This window comes from Lissotriton helveticus, chromosome 11, assembly GCF_964261635.1.
Source record: "Lissotriton helveticus chromosome 11, aLisHel1.1, whole genome shotgun sequence".
In the NCBI taxonomy this organism is placed as follows: Eukaryota; Metazoa; Chordata; class Amphibia; order Caudata; family Salamandridae; genus Lissotriton; species Lissotriton helveticus.
The window spans coordinates 1,079,101,379-1,079,128,223 of record NC_136072.1 but is presented as its reverse complement, the minus strand read 5'-3'; the positions used below and the strand labels follow the sequence as shown (position 1 = coordinate 1,079,128,223).

The 26,845-nt window shown below is 51.6% G+C and overlaps 1 protein-coding gene across 4 annotated transcripts in view; it reads left to right on the top strand.

The window, feature by feature from the left end:
- CIT (citron rho-interacting serine/threonine kinase) overlaps positions 1 to 26,845 on the top strand; it is a 1,315,032-nt gene that overhangs the window by 30,635 nt on the left and 1,257,552 nt on the right. For all 4 annotated transcript variants that reach the window (XM_078667654.1, XM_078667653.1, XM_078667652.1 and 1 more), the window contains exon 4: positions 112 to 287. In XM_078667654.1, the coding sequence (XP_078523780.1) occupies positions 112 to 287 (176 nt within the window). The remainder of the gene's footprint in view (positions 1 to 111; positions 288 to 26,845) is intronic.

Below are 26,845 nucleotides of genomic sequence, written 5' to 3'. Positions count from 1 at the left end.
TCTCTTGCTGTTTTATCTGCTAGGACATTGGGAATCTGTTGATCAGTTATGCCTGATATGATTTGCTTTCTTACTAATTTTGTTATATTACATTTTACATGTTTTCTGCAGATGCAGAGGTCATATCCGAGTTACGGGAGCTCCAACCCAGCATTAAGGATTTTGAAGTGCGGAGTCTAGTGGGGCGGGGGCACTTTGCTGAAGTACAAGTCGTGAAGGAGAAATTGACCGGGGACGTATACGCTATGAAAGTGATGAAGAAGGAGTACCTACTGGCAAAGGAGCATGTAAGGAAAAGGGTTGCTTTGATTATCAGTTTTATAAGGGGAAAAATGACTGGAATTACGTTTTTAAGCTCACTTACGGTTTGTTATAGGATTGTGTAATCCCCAAAAGTGCGCATTGAGATAGAACTCCATATTTTACAAATCTGTCCTGAGGAAAACTGCACCAGTTTTTCTGTTTCTTCAAAAAAGTTTGTAAGTCATTGTGGTCCCATGGCCGATCCAATCCTAACTCCATTGTACAGCTCCCCTACTATGGATGGTGTTTTATTATTTTTCCAATTCTAACTAGTTATAAAGAAATTTGCCTCCCTCTTCTTCCCATCCCAATGACGACGGTTTCCAGCATTAACGTGCTACCTGTGTGGCTATGTGAAACACCCTAAAAGGTCCTTGACGTTTTTTTGTATGCATGAATTTCACCACAATGAAGAGAAGAGTAAAGTTTGAAGGGGGAACCTGTATGCTACCCGGTCTCGGACCTGCCATGGACAACCTTCTTCAGTGCATACTGTGGAAATTAAGGCCAAGAATTGGTTAAAACCTACACGTCTGACTTGCACTGAGTCAGAGACCAGTTGTCTTCAAGGGAATGGGGCTGAACAACTGTAACTAGTCGGGATGTGAGCCTCTGGTGGTAAACCCCTTCCGGGACTAGAGAAGCTGATTCTGCGCACATCTGTGCAGCAAGTGTGTAAAGTAAGAAACTAATTTGCCACATCACCAGAGCTATTATGTAAAGTCAATGGCACAGTGTTACCATCTATGAAATGCAGTGACGTTTTATTGATCAAACAAGCTCTCACAACGAGCAGCTTGAACTGTCTGTAGCCTTATGCTACACAGGGCACAAGAGATAAGCGAGGCAGCTTTTTTTTGTATTGAGCTCAAAGTCTAATTTCAATGCATCTTCTTTCTTACTGAACTTTGTGCCCCAGCTCAGGGTACCTACTCATACTAAAACTATTTATCAGCTTTGTTAAAGCTTTGAGCAGCATTTCGATCTTTATTTTTCTCAGGTCTTATAGGCCTGTTTTTTCAAACCCCCAAGGTAGAACTTGAAATTTACTTTTCAGTTTTTATTGATGACATGAACAGTATTTCCACCCTTATTTTGAGTGTTGGTAATGCTCTCTCCTACTCACCAAAGCTGAGTTAACCAGACCAGTGTTTCTGAATGCACACCATAATATTGTGGCTTCTGGTCCCATTACTAACCTTACTTTACGTTCCTTTCACTAAAGACACTCCTTCGGAAGAAGACTCTTATCCAGGATTTTCAGTCCCAGTTTATGATGTGGATATTGGCATTACAGATGGTCGCATGAAATATATTATGTCAGAGCTTTCTCTGAAGACCTGGGCAGAGTTACGTAAAATTTAACGCTACAATCAGCAGTCCATTTCAGATTGTTCCTCCTACCTTAGTACCAGAACCATGTGGTCTTAAAAGGATCCAGAGACTGTTCCCTTCCTTTTTCTTTTGCGAAGTATGTAAGACACGAGCTGAGTCTTTCCTAGTTCCAGTGAGTCTGTGACCTCACACAGGATGTATACGTTTGTGCGTGCAAAGCATTAACTGAAGTGGAAAGAAAGCTCAACTTAGTAGGAGGTGTGGAACGATTCAGGTTGTTGACAAAACACTTTAACTCTGTGATCCCAAAGGCAAGGTAGGTCTTGCTTTGGTGCCTTCATCTGAATTAGCTAAATGGAGTTACTTTCCAGCCTGACGTCCGCCCCTACTGAACTTTTTTGGGGCATTTGCTCCGACATTATGGAGCAGACGTTTTTCTCTTAGAACAGACTGCACTCTAAGCCTTCTAGTTGGAACACCTTTAGGCTCAAAATACACAACCCCTTCAATAAACAACAATTCATGATAGTGGTTGGCTGTCTACTTGTTTGGAAATCATGAAGCTGCCATGGAAGAGATTTGGGAAACTCATTGGGAGATGAGATCCGCATTAGAGCTGTATTTGCTCTCTCTGACCTGAACCAATTCTTATTAATATAATGGTTTCAAAGTGTAACTGGCCCTGATTCCAGTGGCAATGCAGCTGGATAGTGGGATGGAAATGGTGTGTCTCAAATCTCCATCAAGAAAGCTGTTCATGTATTGAGATTTGTGTTAAAGTGTCAAAACTGAGCAGAGATGCCTAACCTTCAGACCTAATTTGGTCCTGTTGTGACTTTACATTTTGGGCTCCTGGCAGTACATCTTTTTAGATACTGGCCCTACTGGGGAATCACAATCCCCCTCTGTTGCCGAGATCAAGATCTTGTAGAGTGCTCCTGAGGGATGACATTGTTGCACACAGAAGGTTTAGGAAATGCCAGATAGGGCATAACTGACAAGATGGCAGTACGCAGCTAAATTCCCGAGCTTCTGGACCCCCAAACAGAATCCTGAGACATCCTAGGCCTGAAACGGGTCTGACGGCTGGCGAATGGAAATGAAGGCGCCTCCTAGTCATGGAGGGGCCTGCTGATCGACACTGTACCAGCACCCTCCTGTGTGCAGGGCAAAGACGGGACGTGGGATGAGAGCAGTGCTGGTAGAACAGTGTGGCCACAATGGCACTGGCAGCAGCAGACGGCTACATCATGTGAGTGCTGACCGGGCGGCAGAGAGACCGGAAGGACAAAGTCGCTGGACCCTGTCCTGGAGAAGGCTGTGAGCAACTGACAGATGTGGGCAGCCTCGACAGGTAGAACCGAGCAAGTGTCTGCGAGGGCTGGAGAGGTCCGGCTGCTGGGAGCTGCTTTAAAGAAGCCTACGGGCTCGCTGGCGACAATGTGAAGGGACAGGAGGTAGCTTTGGTGCCCGACAAGTGCAGGAGCAAAGGCAGAGCAGCAACACTCTGAGAGAGTAGCCTAGGCAGCGCAGGCACAGAGGGGCCTATGGCGGAGCTGTGTGAGGAGCGTGTGTGCTTGCAGTCCAACCCCACAGTTGAAGGAATAAACAGGCAGATGCTCCAGGTGGGGAGAATGATCAGGCCCAACTTGGAGGTGGTATATTAAGTGGAGATAGGTGGCCCCCCTGACTCCCATTACAGGAGGAAGTTCTCTCCTTAACAGTGAAAGTTGACTTTCAGAGCTTGCACAAAATTGGAGGAGAGGGTTGAAAACACGGAGGGCCACTCATGTAGATGTAACCTACGATTTGTGGGCTTCCCTGAGGGAGCAGAAAGAACGACTCCAGAACTGTTTTTGAAAAGGTGGCTAAACAAGGTGATAGATCACAGTGCACTGTCTGAAATGTTTGTAGTTGAAAGGGCCCAGAGATCACTGCCCCACAGCCCCCCACTAGGTGCGCTACCTTGCACGATAATAGTTAAACTTCTCAAGTACAGAGATCTGGAAGTATTCTTCATGCATTACGGGAGTCTGGTGACCTGAAGTACGATAACCATGTAATCCGTAACTCCATGGATTTTACTCAGCCTGGTATTCTCCTCAGATGCTCCTTTACGGCTGTCAAACAAAAACTGAAAGTCATTTGATTGAGATACATGCTCCTGTTTTCCACAAAGTGGAAAGTTCTCCAGAGGGGTAAGGCATACTTTTTTGACACACCTGAGGAGACCAGAAAGAGAAGAGGCCAGAGCCCTGGTGTAGGCGGTCATGGCGACGATGATAACGGCTGGACTGGGAGCAGTATGTGCTAGTACACAAACAGAATCTTATTCGAGCGACCGGGTATATGCCTAGGAGTCTGTGTGGAGTCTGTGTGGGGAAGAGGGAAGCATTGTGGTGAACTGAGAAGCTGCGGCCATGGCTATGCGCCCTGATCAGCGGTGGCACTAATAAAAAAAAGACAACGGAACACACAATCAGCAGAGGAATAAACTATCTTTGGTTGAATTAGTTAGCCCTGTCTATATATATATTTGAGGCCTGTCTCCGTGATTAAGCCTGGTCCATCTCCGCGCCTCCCCAAGTTTCCAAGTAGCCGGAGCGACCCCCGCCCAACTCAGAGAGTTCTATGAGGCCATGCACCTCATATTTTGGCTTCCCATCTGCAATGGAGCGCCTTCAGGCCTGAGGGTTTGGGAGAGTCCCTAACTGGTGTTCTGACGGCGGGTTCGCCCATGACACTGGTCGGGTTCCTTGGATCCAAGGACAGATCCATTCCGGTGCCGGTTGAGCCACCTCAACCTTCTCCAGCCAGCCCCACTGCCGACTTCCCCAGCTCATTCAGCTGCGCCGTTCTCATTCTACTGCCTGACTCCAACACAGAACTGGATGGGGGTTGCCCTAGGCAGGCTTTGTCACTGACTGGAGCCATTCCATCCAGGTCAGTGCATATGTCTTATTGCTATGGGCTAGGACTTGGAGGCGAATGGGAGGGCCCACTCGACCCTGAAGAATACTAGACCCTAGATCTCACAGAGGACACCTGGTGTGAAGATTTGTCGGATGCCATTCAACTGGATACCTCAGCAGATACTAGCTTGGTCTCTTTTCCTCCCATGGCTATGGAGGAGTGAGCCTAATTTTGCTATGGTGGTAAGGAGGGCGGCCGAGGTCCTGTACCTTCAGCTGCCTTCCGTGACTGTCAAGACAAACGTTTTGATGAGGTGCTTCAGCCAAAAGTCACCCATACCGAACTGCTTCCCTCATTTAATGAAGCTCACGTGGACATCCTACTCTGAGCCTGGTTCAAGCCCTGCACAAAGGCTCTTATGAATAGGATAATTGCCCGCCGGCATCTCTCCGTCTGGGGGACCCTCAACTTCCTCACCAAACCCACCATGAAGAGCTTGATGGTTCAAGCCTCCACTTCCCAAGTAAGACCTGGTGCATTCCCTACGACTCCACTGAACAAGGAATCCAAAAGGCTGGATACCTTTGGAAAGAAGATGTTTTCTTCTTAAGTCTGGCACTGTGGTTGGTAGACACTGCATTCCTTTAGAGCAATACTCCCATTCACTCAGGGACGTGCTTGCGCAGGTGCTGCCCATGGCTTTAGAGGAGGTTCAAGCCATAGTCTCCCAAGCTGTCATTGACGGAAGCAATGTAGCTAAGTTCGCCACACGCTTTGGGCTGGATACGACCGACTCGCTAGGCAGAGTGGTTTTATTGTCAATGGTCCTTAGGTTCCACACCTGGTTGAGAAACACTGGCCTTTCAGAGTTGTCCAGGACTCTCTTATGGACATTCACTTTGATGGCTCCCGTCAGCAGAGCTACGGCCTGGTCCTTGGGCCCTTACGTGGACCTTCGCCAACCCCAGTCCTTTTTTCGCTCCTTTTGTAGCCACGGAAAGGGCTAGCAGCCACTGCTCTACCTGCCCAGCCGTCACTGCACGCAAGCGTCACAGCCCCTGTGTGGCCGAGTATGCGATACCAACACACCTCGTGGGTCAGGTAGCCAGAGATCTGGCCTGTCCACCACTCTCCTCCTGGCAGCTGCATGCTCCAAGCCTCTTTAGTTTTCCTTATGACCATCATGGGGACAAAGTGGGAGGCAGGATACGCCATCACCTGCATCTATGAAAGTCAATAACACCCGACCACTGGGTTCTCCAGATTGTCCACAGGGGCTACTCCCTTCTCTGCATGACTGCCTCGTCCACGTGTGCCACCCTCTTGCGACAGGCTGACTGAGGACCATATTTCCTTACTCCACTAGGAATAGTGACTCATTTGGCCAAAGGAACCATTTGGGTGCCGCATCAGAAGTACGTCATGGTTGCTATTCCTTCTACTTTCTTGAGCCCAAGAAGGACGGAGGCCTTTGTTCTGTCCTAGACCCGCACCCTTTAAATGTCATCCTGAAAAAAAGAAATTCAAAATGCTCAAGCTCGCTCAAGTCCTGTCAATCATGGACCCGGGACACTGGATGGTAGTGTTGGACTCGCAGGACCGTCCTGCCTGCCCACAGACGTTATCTGTGGTTCACGGTAGGCCACGAGCACTTTCAGTTCACTGTGCTACCATTTGGCCTGGCTAGTGCCCCTTGGGTGTTTACTAAGGTGATCGTTGCAGCTCATCTGCATAGATCAGGGCTGCCTGTCTTCCCCTATTTAGACGAGTGGCTGTTGAAGGCAGGCTAGCCCCAGCAAATCATCTCCCACTTCCAGACTACTGCGGACATTCTGCACTCGCTGGGGTTCACTTTCATTGTGCTGACATCACACCTGTCTCCTTCTCGAATGCTCACTTTCATCAGAGCTGTTCTGTACAATGTGCAGTTTCTGGCTTAGCCTCCTGAATGACGAGTCAAGAATATTCAAGCTATGATACCAATGTTTTAGGCTCTATCCTGGATTTCGGTGAGACTGACTCTGAGGCTGCTGGGTCTCATGGTCTCCTGCATCCTTCTTGTGACACATGCCCGCTAACAAATGCGGGCTCTGCAGCAGACCTGAAGTTCCAATGGGCGCAGCATCAGGGGAATCTTTCTGACATGGTCCAGTTCTCGGAGGACACTGCAGATGATCTTCAGTGGTGGTTAACATACAGTGATTGGGGCAGTGGCAGACCGTTCCCCAAACAGATCTAACAATAGTCACTCCTAGGCTGGAAAGGCTATCTGGGAGAGGTGGAGATCAGAGACCTCTGATCTCTCACGGTATCCAGGCTCCACATCAACCTATTGGAGCTCTGAACGATTTTTACTAGCAGTGAAAACCTTTCTGCCCTCCATCACGTGAAGGTTAGTTCAGGTATTCACGTACAAAACTATTGTCATGTGGTAGTGCAACAAACATGACTGGGTGGAGTTGGAGGAGGAGCTACGCAAGCGACCAAGATGGCCGCATAAGCTCCCGGCTCCGTCGACCTCCGTCGCTGGCGGACTTATCCTGAACTTCATCCTGACCTCCCGCCAGACTCCCGTGTGTCTGAATCGTTGCTGAGCCCAGGGGGGCAATCCCGGAGTTTTTATCGCCTTTATGGACGAAGTTACACCGTCTTTCATTTTTGGGCCTCCTCCAGTGTGTAAGCCGGGGCCTCGAGTACTGACCCAGCCGGGTCTCAGTTGAACAACATCCGCCGCGGGAGCCCGGCAGAGTCCGGTCTCATCGGAGTGGAACATATTCTCTATCCTGGTGGTGGTCTTTGGTCCCTGCGAATACTGGACGTACGGCGACGAGATGTGGTTGCCGCGGTGGGTGGGGGGCCAGATCCCGAGACCCTGCTGCAGCCCTCGGGGTCCGCGGGTGGGGCCCCCGCTCTCGGCAGGGGTGTAAAGGTTGCCAAGCCTGTGAGTCGCCAGTCGCCTCCGTCCACTCCGCGCCTGTTGGTTTCCCCGGAGTAACCGGCCTCCGGGGTTGAAGAACTGCTTTGTTATCGTTCACGCGGAGATGGATCGGCCGGTGTGTGGACCGACCCTGGGGACCGTAATGGCCGCCATCGGGGCTATTCGCCTGCAAATGGAGGCTGCTCTCCACAATTTGACTGCGCGCCTCGAGACTGTCTGTCTGAGACCGGACTCCAACCTTGTGTCAGACCTGCAACATACGGTTACCCCCGCGAAGCTTGATCTACCTCGAGAGGAGAACCCCGAATATGTTCTGAAACTGGTGCCAATTGTACCCGCACAATTACAGCGGTACGTTACTGGAGCCCCTGAACACCTAGCAAGATCGGCGAAGTCATCGCCCGCACAGGACTCACTTCTTCCTTCTCTTCTGGAGACCTTCACTAATATTTTTTGGATTGACTTTCGTGTATCCGATAGACTTCGAGACTTAACCTTTTTTACTCTTTCAGGCTATATTGATCTCCTTTTTCAACAACGCTTTGACTCTTTTGCTACTACATTGGTTCTACTGGATGGGGTTTGTGCAATGGATCGTAGGGGCCAGGGCTGACTTTGACTTTACTTCGGTACAGTGACTTTCTTTTGGCTCTGCTGGGTTGTATCTGTGGGAGTGCGGACCAGATGGAACTCTTATTGTCTGGGTTTGGTGTGACTGCTACGATCGACAAGGGATTTGCTGCCTCTGTGGTGCCGGGGGCTGGGCGGGACGGTCTTTTCTCTGTCGGTGGCTCCCCTATTGGTTTGCTTATTAGTCTGTTATAACTTGCTTAATACCACAGTAGGGGATGTCTGCTTTTGGCGGGGTGGAGGGGAGTCCGGGAGCCCGTATCGTCTTGTAATACATCTCCTCCTCCATCTTTTCCCTTCCTTGGGGTGTAGTTTAGGGGGCGACAGGCACGCTGCTAGTGGGGTTAGGTCGTAGCCATCTGCAGGGGTGCAGGGTGGGGGGTTGAGTTTTTTTTTTTTCCCCTTTATTTTGTTCTATGACCTTTCTATTCCCTTTTCCCTACCTCACAAGAGATGTGGCATATTCTCCTGATCTTTTTGTCCCTCTTATCCGGGTGTCGAGTGTCCAATCTGCATATCCTGTATTCCTGGTGGGCGGGTTTTGATAAGGTTTGCTTATGGTTATCTGTATCGTATTGTTTTGCCTCAGGTCTAAGCTGGTATTGATATTTTTCAGATGCCTATAATTGTAATGTATTTCCTCAATTCCTTCACCCGTTCACCGCTGTAATATGTCCCACCAAATGACACCCGTTATGTACATTTTTACTCTTGTGTTATAATCAATAAAAATATATATAAAAAATAAATAAAAAGACTGGGTGGAGTTGTGGGCCCTTTGTCAAGAAGGCCCTACATCTCTGGTTGGAAAGTCTAAGTATTTTCCTGGCGATTCAACGCTTGGTGGTAGCTCTGAAAGCCAGATCGGATGAACTCCGCTGAAGATGCTTAGCAGTTCACAAATGACATCTCCATCTGTAAGTGGTGGAAGGTCTCTTTCGTCAGTGGGGAGAACCTTAGTTAGATCTGTTCGCAACTGCTGAGAACACGCAGTGTCAGCAGATTGCGTTCTGCAACTTTCACAGCTTTCGCTCGGAGACGTTTTTTGTTTTGAGTGGAGCTCAGACCTCCTGTACGCCTTTCCGCCCATACCACTCCTGCCCTGAATTCTCAAGAAGATCAGGAACAAACTGGCCCAAGTCATCCTTGTGGCTCCGGATTGGGCTTAGAGAGTATGGTATCCTGGGCTGTTGAGCTTGGCTATCAGTCCTCCAATCAGGCTGCCCCTTCGGGATGATATCCTGTCTCAGCAGCATGGGAGGGTTCTCCACAGAACCTGTCAAGACACCACCTTCATGAGTGGAGCGGTGACAGTTGACCGCTTTCGACCTTCTGCCCGAAGTCTGCATTGTCCCTCCACCAAGACCGTATATGCCCTCTGTTGGGGCAAGTTTGTGGCATGGTGTGCAGAGAACCAGGTTGATCTCCCCCCCCCCCCCACCCCACACACACACATTTCTTCTCCCCTTTCTCTGGTTCCCTTGTTTATTCTTTCTCTTGCTCACCAGGACTCTGCTTTTGGCATCTGAAAAGACTAACTTTCTGCCATCTCAGAATTTCTGTGGTTGCTATATAAGCCATCCTTTTTCAACTCCACTACTGTACACAGGTTTCTGAAAGGTCTCCTACACTTGTTATCACCTTCACCCTTTATACCTTAGTGGGACCTAAATGTAGTCTTACCTTTTCTGATGTGCTCTCCTTTCAAGCTGCTACACACCTGTTCTATCAGGCTCCTTGCTATCAAGACTGCCTTTCTAGTGGCAATAACATCTGCCCAGGGGGTCATTGAACTCCAGGCTTTGTCATCTCACCCACCGTAGCTCAAAATCTACCTAGAGAAGCTGGCCCTTTGTACTAGGGTTTCATTTCTTCTGAAGGTGGTCACTCACTTTCATGTAGGCCAGTGCATCACCCTGCCTACCTTTCACGCTCCGCCTCATCCCTCTAAGGAAGCGGAGCGGCTCCACTGACTGGACCCAAAAAGAGCATTGTCGTTCTACCTTGACCGCGCAAGAGTTTCGTGTGGACGGCCAACTCTTCATGGGTTAAGTCAGAGCCAATAAAGGAAAAGCGGTACATAAAGACAACATCTCATTATGGATCGTGCTTTTTATCAAAATCTGCTACGCCCTGGCCAAGAAACAACCCCTTGAGAGCTTGTGTGCTCATTCCACCAGAGCCAAGGCTGCAACCACTGCGTTAGCACGCAGAGTCCTGGAGATCTGCCAGGCAGCAACATAGGCATCTCCAGCTATACTACCTAGCGGGGTTACTGCAATATGTGGTACAGTGGTGTGACCTGGGACAGAATATGGAAAACGGCTGTTGGTGGGTCTGGTAGGGGGACGTTGGGGACTGATCGTGGGGGTCACGGATTCTGGAGGATGGTCTCTTTGTGGTAAGACAAGTGGCCGAAGCATTGGAGGTGGCTGTCAAAAGTGTGTTGCGCAGAACCTTATGTGCAAAAATGCTACCCCCCCTATGGTGGGGTCACCTTTCAGATGGATACAGAATATTCTGAACTTGATACTGTGGATGGAGAGGGGGTAGGGGTGCAAGAATATGGGTGATCTATACAGAGATGGTGTATTTAAAATGTGCGCAGAGGCGCAACTAATGTTTGATGTTCTCCAAGGCAGTTCTAACAGTGTGCCAAATTGACCAGTATGGTTCGGGAGAGCTGGATAGATTTCACACAGGAATCAACAGAATCACAGACCCACAAACTAATATTTGTTCGGGGATGGAGCAGAGGTCTGATTTCGAACCTAAATACCACTTTGAAAGCTGGCATGCACCTGCCATGCTTAAAGCCAGTGGCAGATGGGCCGAGGTAATACGAGAGCCACTAACTAATGGGGAAGGGGCAAGAGCACATTGTGAGGAAGTGCCATCTTTCTTGCATGGTATGCCCACACTTTTTGCTGAATTGCTGATGTGCTTTGACTGAGCGTGCCCTGGGCTCCTGCCAATCAGGTGCCCAGGGCCTGTGGTCCTTCCCTAAAACTGTGTTGAAACTAAAACCCAATTGGCATCTCTGGCCACATGTCAGCCCCTGGTAAATGGTACCCTAGGCACCCAGGGCATTGTGGCCAGAGAAGACCCATAAGGGCTGCAGCACTCATTGTGCCACTCTTAGAGGCCCTGTACCCTGACACACACACACACACACTGCCTTTGCAGGCTGAGTGTCCTGGTACAGAACAAAACAAAAAGCCGACATGGCACACATCCCTGTGTGCCATGCCCACAAACCCACGCCCCTGGCATACATCAGTCACCCCTCTAGCTGGGTGCCCTATGCCAGTGGTGTAGGCCCAGGTGCATGAGCCCTGTGCCCCTACAGTACCCAGGGCCATTCCTGGGCACTGTAAGTGCAGTTTATTTATTTTTATTTATTTTGAAAGTTTTATATAGCGCGAACAAGATCTTTGCAGATATCAGAGCGCTTTACAAGTACAAGGGGGTGATAGAGTAGTAGTTGAGGTAGTTAGGTACAAGGTGCATAGTTACAAAGGTGGGTCAAAATACAAGAGGTAGGTCGCAGGTGAGGTAGTGTCGGTACAAGGAGCATAGTCAAACAGTTGCGCCAATAGTATAAAAGTACAAAAATAAGGAGCATATACTTGTTTAAGCGTGCTTAAAATGCTTTTGGAGATAGCATAAAGGCATAGTTGAGGTAGGTGTGTGCAGGGTGTATAGTCACACAGGTGCATCATTAGTACAAGAGTAGGGATAGCTGAGGTGGTGTAGGTAGAGTGTGCAAAGTCAAACAGGTGCGTCAAGAATATAAAAATATACAAAGAGGGAACGAATACAATCAAATAAGTCGATAATACAAGTAATACAAATAGACCAAGGGGTCAGGCAAGTAGTACAGAGCGGATTCATGAGAAATACAGAATAATAGATCATGTGTATTTAGCCATGAGGATCGCTTTTACTTCTTTCTTAAAAAGTTTGTTGGAGGAGATGAGCCTGGTTTCACTAGGGAGTGAGTTCCAGATCCTGGGTGCCATTCCTGAAAAGGAGCGTTTATAGGTTTTTTGCTTCCGAAATCTTCGAGGCTTCAGCAGAAGATTGTTTGTGCTTCTAGTAGTTCTAGAGCCCCCAGAAATATTCAGCTTTTGAGTGAGGTAGGAGGGTGAGTTCATGTGTACAGCCTTGTGCGTCAAGCAGGCGATTTTCAGATGTATTCTGGCTTCAAAAGGTAGCCAGTTCAGGGATTTAAAGTCAGGGGAAATATGCGAGTGTTTTTTTGAGCCAGTGATGAGTCTCGCTGCAGCGTTGAGAGACGCTCTTAGGGGTGCCGTTGTAGTTAGGGGGAGCCCGCAGAGGGCGGTGCTACCGTATTCTATGTGCGGGATGACTATAGATTGTACTGCAGTTTGGAAGTATTTGGCTGGAAGGTAGGGTTTAAGTTTTCTCAAGGTATTGATTTGGAAGTTTGCTCCTTTGGTTGCCTTGCTGATGTGCTGCTGCATGTTGAGATTGGCGTCAAGTGTTATGCCTAAAGATTTTGCTGAGTCTACTATGGTAGGTTGTACATTTAGAGCTGTTAAGTGCTTAAGCCATGTTTGAGCCGTAGAGATTTTTCCGGGAGGTGAGATCAGGAGGAACTCCGTCTTCAGCGCATTGAGTTTGAGGTGATTCTCGGAAAGCCAGGATTGGGTGTTTCTGATCGTGGTGTTCAGAAGCATGATGTCCTTGGGAGATTGTATTTTGAGATAAAGTTGGGTGTCGTCGGCATACATGTGAAAGTGAACATTGGATGTTTGTAGCAAAGTAGTGAGAGGTTCCATAACTAGGTTGAACAGTGTTGGGGAGAGGGAGGATCCTTGAGGGACGCCTAGCGATACAGGTACCGGAGAGGACATCAGGTTGTTGCTTTTGAATCTTTGTGAGCGGTTGTGTAGAAAGGAGGTGAACCACTTGAGAACAGTCCCAGATATACCCCTTCTTGTGTTTAATAGATCGAGTAAGTTCTCATGTTTAACTGTGTCGAATGCTGAGGAGAGATCAAGAAGGATGAGGAGGCAGGTATTGTTTTGGTCTAGGATTTGGAGGGCGTCGTCAACTATGTGAGTCATGGCAGTTTCGGTACTGTGCCCTGCTCGGAAGCCTGATTGATGAGCGTTGAGGAGATCAAACTTATCTATGTGTTTAGTCAGTTGTAGCTGTACGCATTTTTCCAACAGTTTAGCGAGAGTGAGAATATTTGTAATAGGGCGGTAATTGTTTAGATCAGAGGGGTCTGCTGTTGGTTTTATCAGTAGCGGTGTGACTTGTCCGATTTTGAGGGCGTTAGGGATGGATCCTTGTTGAAGAGAGCTATTGATAATCTTAGTCCAGAGTGGGAGGAGAAAAGGGGTAAAGTCTTTTACAGCGTTAGCAGGAAGGGGGTCAGTGAGGTGATTGGATGGTTTCAGAGTGCTGAGCAATCTGTCAATTTCTTCTTCGAAATAGGTGCCACAGGAAGACCATGTAGCATTGTTCTTTGGTTCAGGTGCTGCTGTGTGTTGGGGGTTGGAGTAAAGGATTGCGTCTTTGAGGAGATCGCTTCTTATGTTGTCGGTTTTTTGGTTAAAGAAAGCAGAGAAGTCTTCACAAGAAGGTGTAATGGCAGTGAGGCCATTAAGAGTATATGCTGCTGGGAGGTTGTCATTACGAAGTCCACCGCACCATAATGACTACACTGAAGACTGATAAGTTTGATATCAAACTTCTCAGCACATTAAACCCACACTGATGCCAGTGTGGGATTAAATGTAAAATGCACTACAGAGGGCATCTTAAAGATGCCCCCTAAAACCTAACCTACAATCCACATCTTGTCTGAGAGGCTGCCTAGGCTGTCACACAGCAGACCTGTTGCTGGACCCCTGGGTGGAGAGCCCCCTGCTCTCCTGGACCTGCAACAATGCACATCCTGGGCAAGGTGCTAGGTCTCCTCCCCCAGGATGGGCAGGGGGAAGCTTGTTAGACCTGTCAGCCCTAGGGTGGTCTTTCCCTATTTTTTTCCGCCCTTGCCTTATTTTTCCCACCTTCTTTTTGTTGGCCTTAGGTCTCCGGGCACCTTCCCATTGCCAATCAATGCTAAGGTGCAGGTGCTCTCTACTTCAAACATGGCTGCCACTGGCCCCTGCTACTGCAGCGTGGTCTTTTTGTGTAGCACCCTAGTTGCCAGGAGCTGGCTGGGACCCCAAACATTGTTGCAATGCCAGCCTTCCATCGCCTGCCCCTAGAGTGGGGAAGCTCCTGGAACCTTCCAGAATAGAGGCGGAGCCTATTTTTGCCGCCTTAGAGAGTGGTCACCTGACCTGGGCATATATGAGGAAAGGAGGGAAACTTTTTAGTCAGTTGGGGCATCACTGACCTGGGGGACCCACGCAGGAGATTTAGGCGGTAGGGCCTAGTCAGGGGCCTATGCCACTGGGAGTGACAGGGCTGAGGTGCTGCCTTCCAAGTAGTGAGGAACCCTGAACTGGCCCACTGATCTGACCCGGCGGTAGGGGAACCCAGGGACCATCTTCAGTGACCTGCTGAGGAGACTTGATACCAGCCCTCAACTCAACCCCCCCCTTCAAGCAACCAGGACTCTGCTTCAACCCAAGGGCGCCAGAACCAACAAGCGCCGAGAAGAAACTCCCCTACGCCAACCAGGACTACTGGGGATCAGCCAGGTACTGTGCTGTGCCCAGTCTGCCCCCTCTGTCAGCACCTGTGTCCCCTGCGCTGTCCTGCCCAACTCCCCCTGACTGAGCTGTCTGAATTGCTGTCCTGCCATAGCTGCACGGCCAAATCTGCCTGAACATTGCTGCCAATCCCAGCGCTGTGCCGCCCGACTGTTGTGCCCCAGAGACGCTACATCCAGCAAGCACGCCGTGGCCCTGCAGTGCTATGCCCACGAAGAAGCTTTAGACGGCCGGAATCGTTGTGGCCATTAAGCGCGCTGTATGCCCCTGTTAAGCGCTGGGACTCTAAAGACAAGTGCTGCCCATGAAGCGCTTTGGCTGAGACTGCCCCCCCCCTTCAGCGCTTGGAAGTCCAAGTGCGCTGGCAGGCTGACTCACCGCCGCGACCCCTGCTGTCCTGTCTGGGCCCCCGCCTGCCGTTTGTAGCCGCCGCGCGGCACCGAAGCACGCCCGAGGCCGTCCGACTCTGACGGGGGTACTGCGCCGCCTTCATCGCCCCCTCGGCGGCCCCCGGACCAGGAGAGGGCCGCCGCTTCGTGACACTAGGCCGCGTTAGGCCTGAATCCGGACTCTGCCTCACGTGACGGGGGCGCGCACTCTGCCCCGCCCCTGCCGAGCGCCGCGCAGCCATTGGTCCTGGCTGGTGCGCCCCCCAAGGCAGGCCCCGCGATTGGCTGCTGTGGCCAGGCCCCTCCTCGCTCAGCCCCTGATTGGTTCCCGGGCCGTGGGAGTGATCGATGGCCCGGGAACAGCTGGCAATACTGCCGAAAGAAGCCCGGGCCCTCCCTACACCGGAATCCTCCGCAAGGGTTCCCTGAGGAGCCGAAGACAATAAGGTAACCCCCGGGGGGAGGAGGGCGGCCGCAGAAGTGAACGCGGGGCCCCCAGGGAGATCGAAGGAGGCCCCGGGGCCGTCCCTCCCCTGCCGACACTGTTGTTGGGCCCTGTTGGCCCCCTGTAACTTGAAGAAGTACTCTGAACTGGGCAAGGAGATTATTTCAGCCCCACTGAACTGCCTACAGAGACCCCTTCTATCAGAAAGGCCATGGGGGGATACAGAATGTTTAGTGGCCCCGAGGAGATGTGTTATATGCACAAGCCAAGTGAATATGTTTAATGAAATGCACATTTTCCCCAAATGCCTGGGTCTCCTTGCCTAATGCAATGTTGGAAGTAATGTAATGCTCATTTGAAGCCTGATGCAGGGCTTATAGGGACCTAATGAAATACTTGGGGGCTGAGTAATGGAATGGTGATAATTTTCTAATGAAAGGCTGAATCCTAATTGGGGAACTGTTTATTTTAATCTACAGGAAATGGTTACCCTTGCCTAATGAATTGTTGCCCAATCTTTAATGAGATGTTGCCTGGTCTTCAGGGAACTGTTTTACTCCTGCATAGTGACGTGTTAGATGCCAAATGCAACGTTCCCCAAGTACAACTCCAGGAAATGTTTAATGCTGAGTAATGTAACATTTTAGTCTTTAATGAAATGAGTTATTGCTATTGAGATTATTCATGGCTCTACCTGAACTGTACTGGAATGTCGCTTTAATGAATTCCTTGCAGGGGCAGGCTTCATGAAAGGTGTTGAGGGGCTAATGTATTGAGTAATTGAATACCCTGCATTTTATTCCAGATAAAAGTAGATTGTTTTAAATCAACACTCAATGGTGTGGGCTCAGTCTGTGCGTGCATTGTCTCAGTGGATGTGTATGCTGTGTAGTCACTTAACACCTGAGCTTTCGGGTGCCTACCTGCTCGTGCCCGGCTACCCCCGAGGAACTGGTGACCCCAGTTCTTACATTGGTGCGGAGTGGTGGGATTCAGGACCTGTGACTATACAGCACCCTCCAGTGGGACAGAGTGCGCTGCAATTAGACTGGACACCTATCGTGCATGCAAGCTTGCTCAATTGACCGCCCCACTGTCTAGCCTGTAGAGTGTGTAGAGACCTGTGTTGACCCAGTATTGTACCCACGTCCTAGTATCTTTCCTTGATTTTATCTGGGTCCCCACCTGGCAAAATGGAGGTCCAGCTAACCGACCTGGAAGAGTACACAGTGGTGCAGCTAATGGAATTTTGTCAGGGGATGAGGGTGCCGGTTGGGCGGAGATCCGCAAAGGAAGAACTCCGTACCGCCTTGAGGGCATGGGTAAGGGCCCACCCAGAGGGGAGAGGGGATGGGGAACAGGAGGGACAGGTCACACAAGTGGAGGCGGGCACTCCAGAAGACCCAGGCCTGCTCAACATTGATATGTCCGACAATGTGTTGCCAGGAAGACGTTCCGGGGCAGGGAGTAGTGTATCTAGGGGGAGTGCGTCGTCGCAGGAGTATGAGGACAGGAGGGAGGAGAGGCGATTGAAGTGGGAGCTTTCCAAGCTAGAGCACGAGAGGGAGAGAGAAAGGGAGGATAAAAAGCTTGCATTGGAGGAAAAGAGATTAGCAATGGAGGACAGGAAGTTGGCGCACGAGCTTCAGCTTAAACAAATGGAGCTGCGAGCATTGCAATTGGGTGCGCCAGGGAGTCCCAATGGTGGCAGCGTACAAGGGGCTGAACATGAGCCGAGATTTTGGTTACCCAAGGAGGTGATAGCGAGCTACACACAGGGGGATGACATTGCCAGGTGGTTGGAGGCGTATGAAGTGGCCTTGACAGCCCATGGGGTGCCCGAGAAACACTGGGGAGGTGGCCTGTATCGTTACATACCTCCCAATGTCAGGGACACCCTCCTGTACTTGGATAAGGCGGACCAGTTCAGGTATTCCCCCATGAAGGAGGCGCTCATTAAAAAGTTTGGCCTCAACCCCGAAAGGTACCGCCAGAAGTTCCGTGGCAGCCATAGGCTGTCCACGCAGAAATGGGTGGATTTTTTTGATTATGCCCGTAAGGCTCTGGATGATTGGGTGCGTGGCAGCGAGGTGCATGATTATGAGGGCCTGTACAATCTTTTTTTGAGAGAGCACCTCTTGGATAAATGTTTTTCGGAGTTGGGCCCACATCTGGTGGACCGCAAGCTGACTGATCCCCGTGAGCTTGCGGAGGAGGCGGATACTTGGGTTAGCACCCGGGTGTCACACAAGGGCCCCGGGGGAGATGGCCCGAAAGGCGGACAGGGCGTCCCCCAGAAGAAAGAGGGGGGAGATCAAAAGGAGTTCTCACGAGGCCCACAAACTAGACAGTTTGGGAGAGGAGTAGGTACCCCACCTCAGTCCAGTTCCCCAAAGCCCACTTACCCTGACAAGAGTCAGCAGCCAAAAGTTGTCCGGTGCTATGAATGCGGGGAGGTTGGACACTACAAGGGAGATGCCCAGTGTCGCAAACGATCCCCAGCCCCCACAGGTGGCAAGAGTCCCGGAGTGGCTAGTGTAGCGCTTGGGATGGAGCTGCCCCTAGATAGGGAAGGGGAGTGGACAGGCCTGACCCTGGTTTCACTTGGGGATAGAGAGATGGTCCCAGTGACGCCCTTACCATCGAACACTGCTAAGTACCAGAGGAGGGTGAAGGTCAATGGGGAGGAGGTGGACGCTTTGAGGGAGACAGGTGCCAGCATGACCACCGTAGTGAGGCGGCTGGTGTCCCCTGAGCAAGTAGTACCTGATGTGTTCCATCCGGCCGTGTTGGCTGACTGCAGTCTGAGCTACTATCCCGTGGCTCAGGTTCCCTTTGAGTGGGGAGGAGTTAAAGGCCCATTGAGAGTTACGATAAGCCCTGCCTTGCCTGTGGACTGTCTGCTGGGAAACGAGCTGGAACATACCGCCTGGAAGGAAGTGGAGTTTAAGGCCCACACTGAGATGCTGGGGTTACCAGGGTGGACTTGCGTGGTCACGCAGTCCATGGCTGCCCGGCAAGAAACTCAACCCGGGTTGGAGCCTGAGACAACAGCCCGACCCAATGCTGGCCGTGAAGAGGAGAGTGTTGTGGAGGACACACCCCGTGTGATGGATGGGGAGCCCGCGGAGGTACCCCCGGAGTCCGTGGAGGTGGAAGTCGTTCCCGTGGGGGACTTGCCGACCCTTGCCGAGTGGCATGTGGAAGGAGGGCCTACCCGGGAGGAATTCTGTCGGGCGCAGGAGGAGTGCCCCACGCTTGAAGGCATGCGGCGACAGGCCGAGGCCCAAGCGACTGATCAGGAGACCGGCAGTTTTCACGTGTACTGGGAGGATGGCCTCCTTTATGGTGAGCCTAAGGTCCCTGTGCATGGATCTTCAAGGGCCTTAGTGGTCCCCCAATGCTACGGGCCTTCCTGTTGGAATTGGCGCATGAAATACCTTTGGCTGGACACCTGGGCCAGGACAAGACCTTTGCGAGGCTAGTCCCCCATTTTTATTGGCCCAGGATGAGAGTTGCCTCTGACACCTACTGCAAGACCTGCAAGACCTGCAAGACTTGCCAGGCAAGTGGCAAGACGGGGACTAAAGTGAAGGCCCCTTTGGAACCGCTCCCGGTGGTCGGGACCCCTTTTGAGCGGGTCGAAATCGACATTGTTGTGCCGTTGGACCCTCCGACCTCTGCGGGACACCAGTTCATCTTGGTGTTAGTGGACCACGCCACTCGGTACCCGAAGGCTATTCCTCTGAGGACCGTCACTGCACCTGTGGTGGCGCAGGCCCTGATGGGGATATTTACCAGAGTGGGATTCCCCAAGGTCGTGGTGTCAGACAGGGGCACAAACTTCATGTCGGCCGACATGCAGGCCATGTGGAAGAAGTGCGGAGTGACCTATCGGTTCTCCACTCCTTACCACCCCAGACTAACGGGCTCGTAGAGCGCTTCAACAAGACCTTGAAGGGGATGATCCGGAGCCTGCCAGAGGTCTTGAGGCGGAAATGGGACATCCTCCTCCCTTGCCTGCTGTTTTCGTACCGCGAGGTGCCACAGAAGGGAGTCGGGTTCAGCCCCTTTGAACTGCTCTATGGCCATCCCGTTAGGGGGCCCCTCAGCCTTGTCAAGGAGGGGTGGGAGAAGACTTCGAAGAAGCTTCCCCGTGATGTCGTCATCTACATGCTGGCGTTCCGCAGCCAGATGGCCAAGCTGTGGAAGGAAGCCTCAGACAACTTGGAGGCTAGCCAAGCCGTCATGAAGGAGTGGTATGACCGCAATGCTCGGACGGTGGAGTTGGATGCTGGACCGAAGATGTGGGTCATGGAGCCTGGGGAGCTTAGTGCCCTCCAGGACCGGTGGACTGGTCCGTACGAGATTGTGGAGCATCGAGGCCAGACCACCTACGTCGTGGATTTGAAGACCCCCCGACAGCCCCATCGGGTGCTCCACGTCAACCGCCTGAAGCCTCACCATGAGCGATCGGAGCTTGCTCTCCTCATGGTGACGGATGGGAGCGAGGAGGAAGAGAGTGAGCCTCTTCCTGACCTTCTGGCGGCCCAGGAGAAGGATGGTTCAGTGGAGGGAGTTGTCCTCTCCCCATCCTTGACCGCAGAGCAACAGAGGGACTGCCGCCAGGTGTTGGAGCAGTACGCCTCGTTGTTCTCCCTCACGCCTGGAATTACAAATCTGTGTACCCATGATGCGGACACAGGGGACAGTCCGCCAGTAAAAACCAAGTCTTACTGGCTGTCCGTCAAAGTGAAGAACAGCATCCAGGGTGAGGTGTCCAAAATGCTGGAGCTGGGGGTGATCGAATCTTCCAGCAGCCCTTGGGCTAGTCCGGTCGTGTTGGTGCCAAAAGCGGCCCCACCGGGCACCACACCGGAATTTCGGTTCTGTGTGGACTATCGGGGATTGAACTCTGTCACCAAGACAGACGCTCACCCGATCCCACGGGCAGACGAGCTGATCGACTGGCTGGGAGCAGCCCGGTACCTCAGCACCATTGATCTAACATCAGGGTACTGGCAGATTGCCAGGGCCGATGGAGCAAAGGAGAAGACAGCGTTCTCCACCCCTGAGGGCCACTTCCAATTCAGAGTGATGCCCTTCGGGCTCAAGAATGCTCCGGCCACTTTTCAGCGGTTGGTGAACCAGGTGCTGTCTGGCCTGGAGTCCTTCTCAGCGGCGTACCTGGATGACATAGCTGTCTTCAGTAGCACCTGGGAGGACCATCTGCTGCATCTCCAGGAGGTGCTGCAGGCTTTGCAACGTGCTGGCCTGACCATCAAGGCTAGCAAGTGCCATATTGGACAGGGATCTGTCGTCTACCTGGGACACCTGGTGGGCGGGGGTAAGGTGCAACCCCTCCAGGCCAAAATCGGGACCATCATGGTCTGGGAGCCCCCCAAGACCCAAACTGAGGTCCGAGCCTTCCTCGGCCTCACTGGATACTACCGCAGGTTCGTCAAGGGATATGGTACCATCGTAGCCCCCTTGACAGAGCTAACGTCCAAGAAGCAGCCCCGCAAGGTGATATGGACGGCTGCTTACCAAGAGGCATTCGAAACACTGAAGCGCGCGATGTGCACCGCTCCGGTGCTGGCCACTCCTGACTTCCAGAAAGAATTAATTGTGCAGACGGACGCCTCTGAGCACGGCGTAGGCGCCGTGCTATCGCAACTCAACAATGACGGCCAAGACCAACCTGTGGCCTTCATCTCCAGAAGACTCCTCCCTCGGGAACGGCGATGGAGTACCATCGAGCGAGAAGCCTTAGCTGTGGTCTGGGCCTTGAAGAAGTTGAGGCCATACCTTTTTTGGCTCTCACTTCCTGATTCAAACCGACCACCGACCCCTTCGCTGGCTCATGCAGATGAGAGGCGGAAATCCCAAGCTACTAAGGTGGTCCATTTCCCTACAGGGGATGGACTTTAGGGTGGAACATCGGCCCGGAGTTGACCACGCCAATGCTGACGGTCTCTCCCGGTTTTTCCGCCTTAGTGACGAGAACTCCCTAGAGGTTGGGTAGCTCTCCCCTCTTTCGACTGGGGTGGCGCATGTTACACCTGTCAGCCCTAGGGTGGTCTTTCCCTATTTTTTTCGCCCTTGCCTTATTTTTCCCACCTTTTTTTTGTTGGCCTTAGGTCTCCGGGCACCTTCCCATTGCCAATCAATGCTAAGGTGCAGGTGCTCTCTACTTCAAACATGGCTGCCACTGGCCTCTGCTACTGCAGTGTGGTCTTTTTGTGTAGCACCCTAGTTGCCAGGAGCTGGCTGGGACCCCAAACATTGTTGCAATGCCAGCCTTCCATCGCCTGCCCGTAGAGTGGGGAAGCTCCTGGAACCTTCCAGAATAGAGGCAGAGCCTATTTTTGCCGCCTTATAGAGTGGTCACCTGACCTGGGCATATATAAGGAAAGGAGGGAAACTTTTTAGTCAGTTGGGGCATCACTGACCTGGGGGACCCATGCAGGAGATTTAGGCGGTAGGGCCTAGTCAGGGGCCTATGCCACTGGGAGTGACAGGGCTGAGGTGCTGCCTTCCAAGTAGAGTGAGGAACCCTGAACTAGCCCACTGGTCTGGCCTGGCGGGAGGGGAACCCAGGGACCATCTTCAGTGACCTGCTGAGGAGACTTGATACCAGCCCTCAACTCAACCCCCCCCCCTTCAAGCAACCAGGGCCGAGAAGAAACTCCCCTACGCCAACCAGGACTACTGGGGATCAGGCAGGTACTGTGCTGTGCCCTGTCTGCCCCCTCTGTCCGCACCTGTGGCCCCTGCGCTGTCCTGCCTAACTCCCCCTGACTGAGCTGTCTGAATTGCTGTCCTGCCATATCTGCACTGCCAAATCAGTCTGAACATTGCTGCCAATCCCAGCGCTGTGCCGCCCGACTGTTGTGCCCCAGAGACGCTACATCCAGCAAGCGCCTCCCTGTCTGCGGCACGCGGTGGCCCTGCAGTGCTATGCCCACGAAGAAGCTGTAGACGGCCGGAATCGTTGTGGCCATTAAGCGCGCTGTATGCCCCTGTTAAGCGCTGGGACTCTAAAGACAAGTGCTGCCCATGAAGCGCTTTGGCCGAGACTGCCCCCCCCTGCAGCGCTTGGAAGTCCGAGTGCGCTGGCAGGCCGACTCACCGCCATGGCCCCTGCTGTCCTGTCCGGGCCCCCGCCTGCCATTTGTAGCCGCCGCGCAGCACCGAAGCACGCCCGAGGCCGTCTGACTCTGACGCGGCCCGGTGGTACTGCGCCGCCTTCATCGCCCCCTCGGCGGCCCCCGGACCAGGAGAGGGCCGCCGCTTCGGGACACTAGGCCGCGTTAGGCCTGAAGCCGGCCTCTGCCTCACGTGACGGGGGCCCACTCTCTGCCCCGCCCCTGCCGAGCGCTGCGCAGACATTGGTCCTGGCTGGCGCGCCCCGAAGGCAGGCCCGCGATTGGCCACTGTGGCCAGGCCCCTCCTCGCTCAGCCCCTGACTGGTTCCCGGGCCGTGGGAGTGATGGAAGGCCCGGGAACAGCCAGCAACACTGCCGGAGGGCCCGAAAGAAGCCCGGGCCCTCCCTACACCGGATTCCTCCGCAAGGGCTCCCTGAGGAGCCGAAGACAAAAAGGTAACCCCCAGGGGGAGGAGGGTGGCCACAGAAGTGAACGCGGGGCCCCCAGGGAGATCGAAGGAGGCCCCGGGGCCGTCCCTCCCCTGCCGACACTGTTGTTGGGCCCTGTTGGCCCCTGTAACTTGAAGAAGTACTCTGAACTGGGCCAGGAGATTATTTCAGCCCCACTGAACTGCCTACAGAGACCCCTTCTATCAGAAAGGCCATGGGGGAGATACAGAATGTTTAGTGGCCCGAGGAGATGTGTTATATGCACAAGCCAAGTGAATATGTTTAATGAAATGCACATTTTCCCCAAATGCCTGGGTCTCCTTGCCTAATGCAATGTTGGAAGTAATGTAATGCTCATTTGAAGCCTGATGCAGGGCTTATAGGGACCTAATGAAATACTTGGGGGCTGAGTAATGGAATGGTGATAATTTTCTAATGAAAGGCTGATTCCTAATTGGGGAACTGTTTATTTTTATCTAAAGGAAATGGTTACCCTTGCCTTATGAATTGTTGCCCAATCTTTAATGAGATGTTGCCTGGTCTTCAGGGAACTGTTTTACTCCTGCATAGTGAAGTGTTAGATGCCAAATGCAACGTTCCCCAAGTACAACTCCAGGAAATGTTTAATGCTGAGTAATGTAACGTTTTAGTCTTTAATGAAATGAGTTATTGCTATTGAGATTATTGATGGCTCTCCCTGGTCTGTACTGGAATGTCGCTTTAATGAATTCCTTGCAGGGGCGGGCTTCATATAAGGTGTTGAGGAGCCAATGTATTGAGTAATTGAGGAAGAGGTGTGGCGCCGCGGCCAGGGCGACTGACTCCGGAATCTGGGGATCACGGTTCAAAGCCCGGCTCCGGCAGCAGATTAGCCCAGCACCATGTGACTCTGGGCAATAGCTTGCTTAATCTTCCCGACGGCCCCCAGTGCCTAGAGACCCTTACGGGTGATTGTGCGCTTTACAAATGTGGATTATTATTATTATTAGTATTTGAATACCCTGCATTTTATTCCAGATAAAAGTAGATTGTTTTAAATCAACACTCAATGGTGTGGGCTCAGTCTGTGCGTGCATTTATTGTCTCAGTGGATGTGTGTGCTGTGTAGTCACTTAACACCTGAGCTTTCGGGTGCCTACCTGCTCGTGCCAGGCTACCCCCGGGGAACTGGTGACCCCAGTTCTTACAAAGCTTCAAAGGCTTTTCACCTTTTGTGAGCTTCTCCAGGCCACTTGCTGTACTCAGTAACTGGCCCCCACCGGTTCTGACCCCCCCTCTGGCGGGAAACCCTACGTGAGAAAAGGGGGTGTGCCAGCCTGTGCCAACTCAACCCCTCAGGTGGGAGAGGTGAGGTGAAGCACAACTCCGGGCTCCGGCCATCTTGAGGATGGGGAGCCCTACCCAATCAGGGATAGGCTCTTGCCCCCTCCCACAGGAGAGGAGCAGGATAGGGGTGTACTCACCCCAGGACAGGGACCTATTGGTCCCTGCCCTTCCCCTACCTGTAACACCCCTAAATTTAGTTTTTAGGGGCACCCTTAACCTTCCTTCCTCAGATCCCGATTCCGAAACAAGAAAGATGACCCTGAAGAAGACCTGCCGTGCAGCTGCTAACAAGAGGGCGACACCAACTGACTTGGCCCCAGCCCTACATGCCTGTTGATCCTTGAACCTGCTCCTGCTAAATCCCAGCGTCTCCTGCGAACAACAACCTCGAGAACCCCGGAGGACCTGCCTGCCTTGACCCTCTTAGAGACTAAGACTCCCATGAGCAGTGGCTCTGCTCAAACAGCAATACCCCTGGTGCCAGCCAGGAACCGTGAATCCTGCACACTCTGCACCCTCCGAGCCCGGCCTGTGCCTGAGTGAACAAAGACCCTGAGGACATCCTCCCGTTGATTCTGACCTGGAATCCAGTGCCCACGGACCCTCCTCGACAACCCAGACGACGCCCGCAGCCTCTGAACCAGGGACCCCTCCAACCGCGACCAGCAGAGGGTAAGATTTCCTGACCTCAAAAGACACCCCTGCACCCGGCGCCCTCCGGCCCCCTGTGCCCAACTCCGGGGTGCCTACCTATCCTCCAAGATCCCAACTTACCTCTCGAAGTGTTGGTCGCTCCTGAAGATCCTCCATCGCCAAGCCTGCAGCCTTTGTTCCCTTTCCAAGATCTCCAGTCGATGTGCTGGCTGTGGGTTTGCACTCTCCTCAGAGGTTGGTACCACAACCTTAGATGCATCTTTGATTCATCAAAGCTATGATCGGGAGAATTTTCTAGAGACAAATACACTCTATTGGGGACTTGCTAATGTGAGGTCTCTGGGAAAGCATAGGTATGAAATAGCGCACACAATAGACAAACTGGGGGTTAGATATCTTTTTTATAACCGAAACCTGGGCAGATGCAGGTTCGGATCCCGATTTTATTACTGCCACCCCCGTGGGTTATAGTGCAGTCAGAGTGGATGGGACCTCTAAAAGAGGAGGTGGACTAGCTATCATTTTTAGAGACCGCTTTGCTGTCACCATCCACCCAATTTCCACTCTGCATTATGAGGCTTTTCAATTCACTCGTAAACTCAATGCTAAATTGACTTTTAACGGCATACTGCTATATCGCCCTCCAGGTACGAGAATTAGTTTTTTAGATAATATCGATCCTATGCTGGAAGCGGCTCTTTTAAATAAAGATTTTACCATTCTTGGAGATTTTAACTTCCATCTGGAGGACTTAAACAATAGAGAGACAACCATGTTGTTAGATACTCTAGGGGCGGCTGGATTGGCTCAATTGGTAACTCCGCCCACCCATGAGGCAGGTCATACTTTGGATGGAATTTTCTCAGCTGCTAATGAATTAAGGATTCAAGATGTTGTCCCTCTATCTTGGTCTGATCATTCTCTGGATAAATTTAGTCTTCCGAGTTGTAAGAAGGGACAGGTTGGCAGTTTTAAGCCACCTGCCATCTCGTGTAAAGCATGGGGTAAAGTGGACGCAAAAATCCTCCGAACCCAACTGGAAGATTCCTACCCGCAAATTCTAGATAATGTGGATACTGCTGTCACTAATTATACGAATTGGATTTCTGAGGCGATAAGTAGTGCGGTTCCTATTAAAAAATATCTAGCAATAGGATTGCGCTGTCGGCACCTTGGTTTTCTGAGCGGCTTCGCAAGGAAATACAGTATTGTCGACGGATGGAACGACACTGGCGACTGAACTATCTGGACTAAGATAAACAAGCGTATAAGATGGCATCAACAAATTATAAAAAACGTTTGATTGCAGAAAAGAGTAATTAATATAGTAAACAGATTGAATCAGCAAAGTACTCCTCTAAAGAACTTTTTGCTGTTATCAATAAGCTGACAGTACCTAAGGTAGTGGGTAGGACAGGGAACCAACAATTCTCGAATGATATGGCAGCTACATTTAAATCTACAGTTTTGGATATTTTTTACGTTTTATATGACGATTCAGTTCGATCAGGGTGTTTCACTCTTCAAGAGCATAATTTAAATGCAGATAAGAGTAGCCTGCTTAATTTTTCCCCTGTTTCTTCCGAATTATTGAGCAATCATCTAAAGAAAGCTAA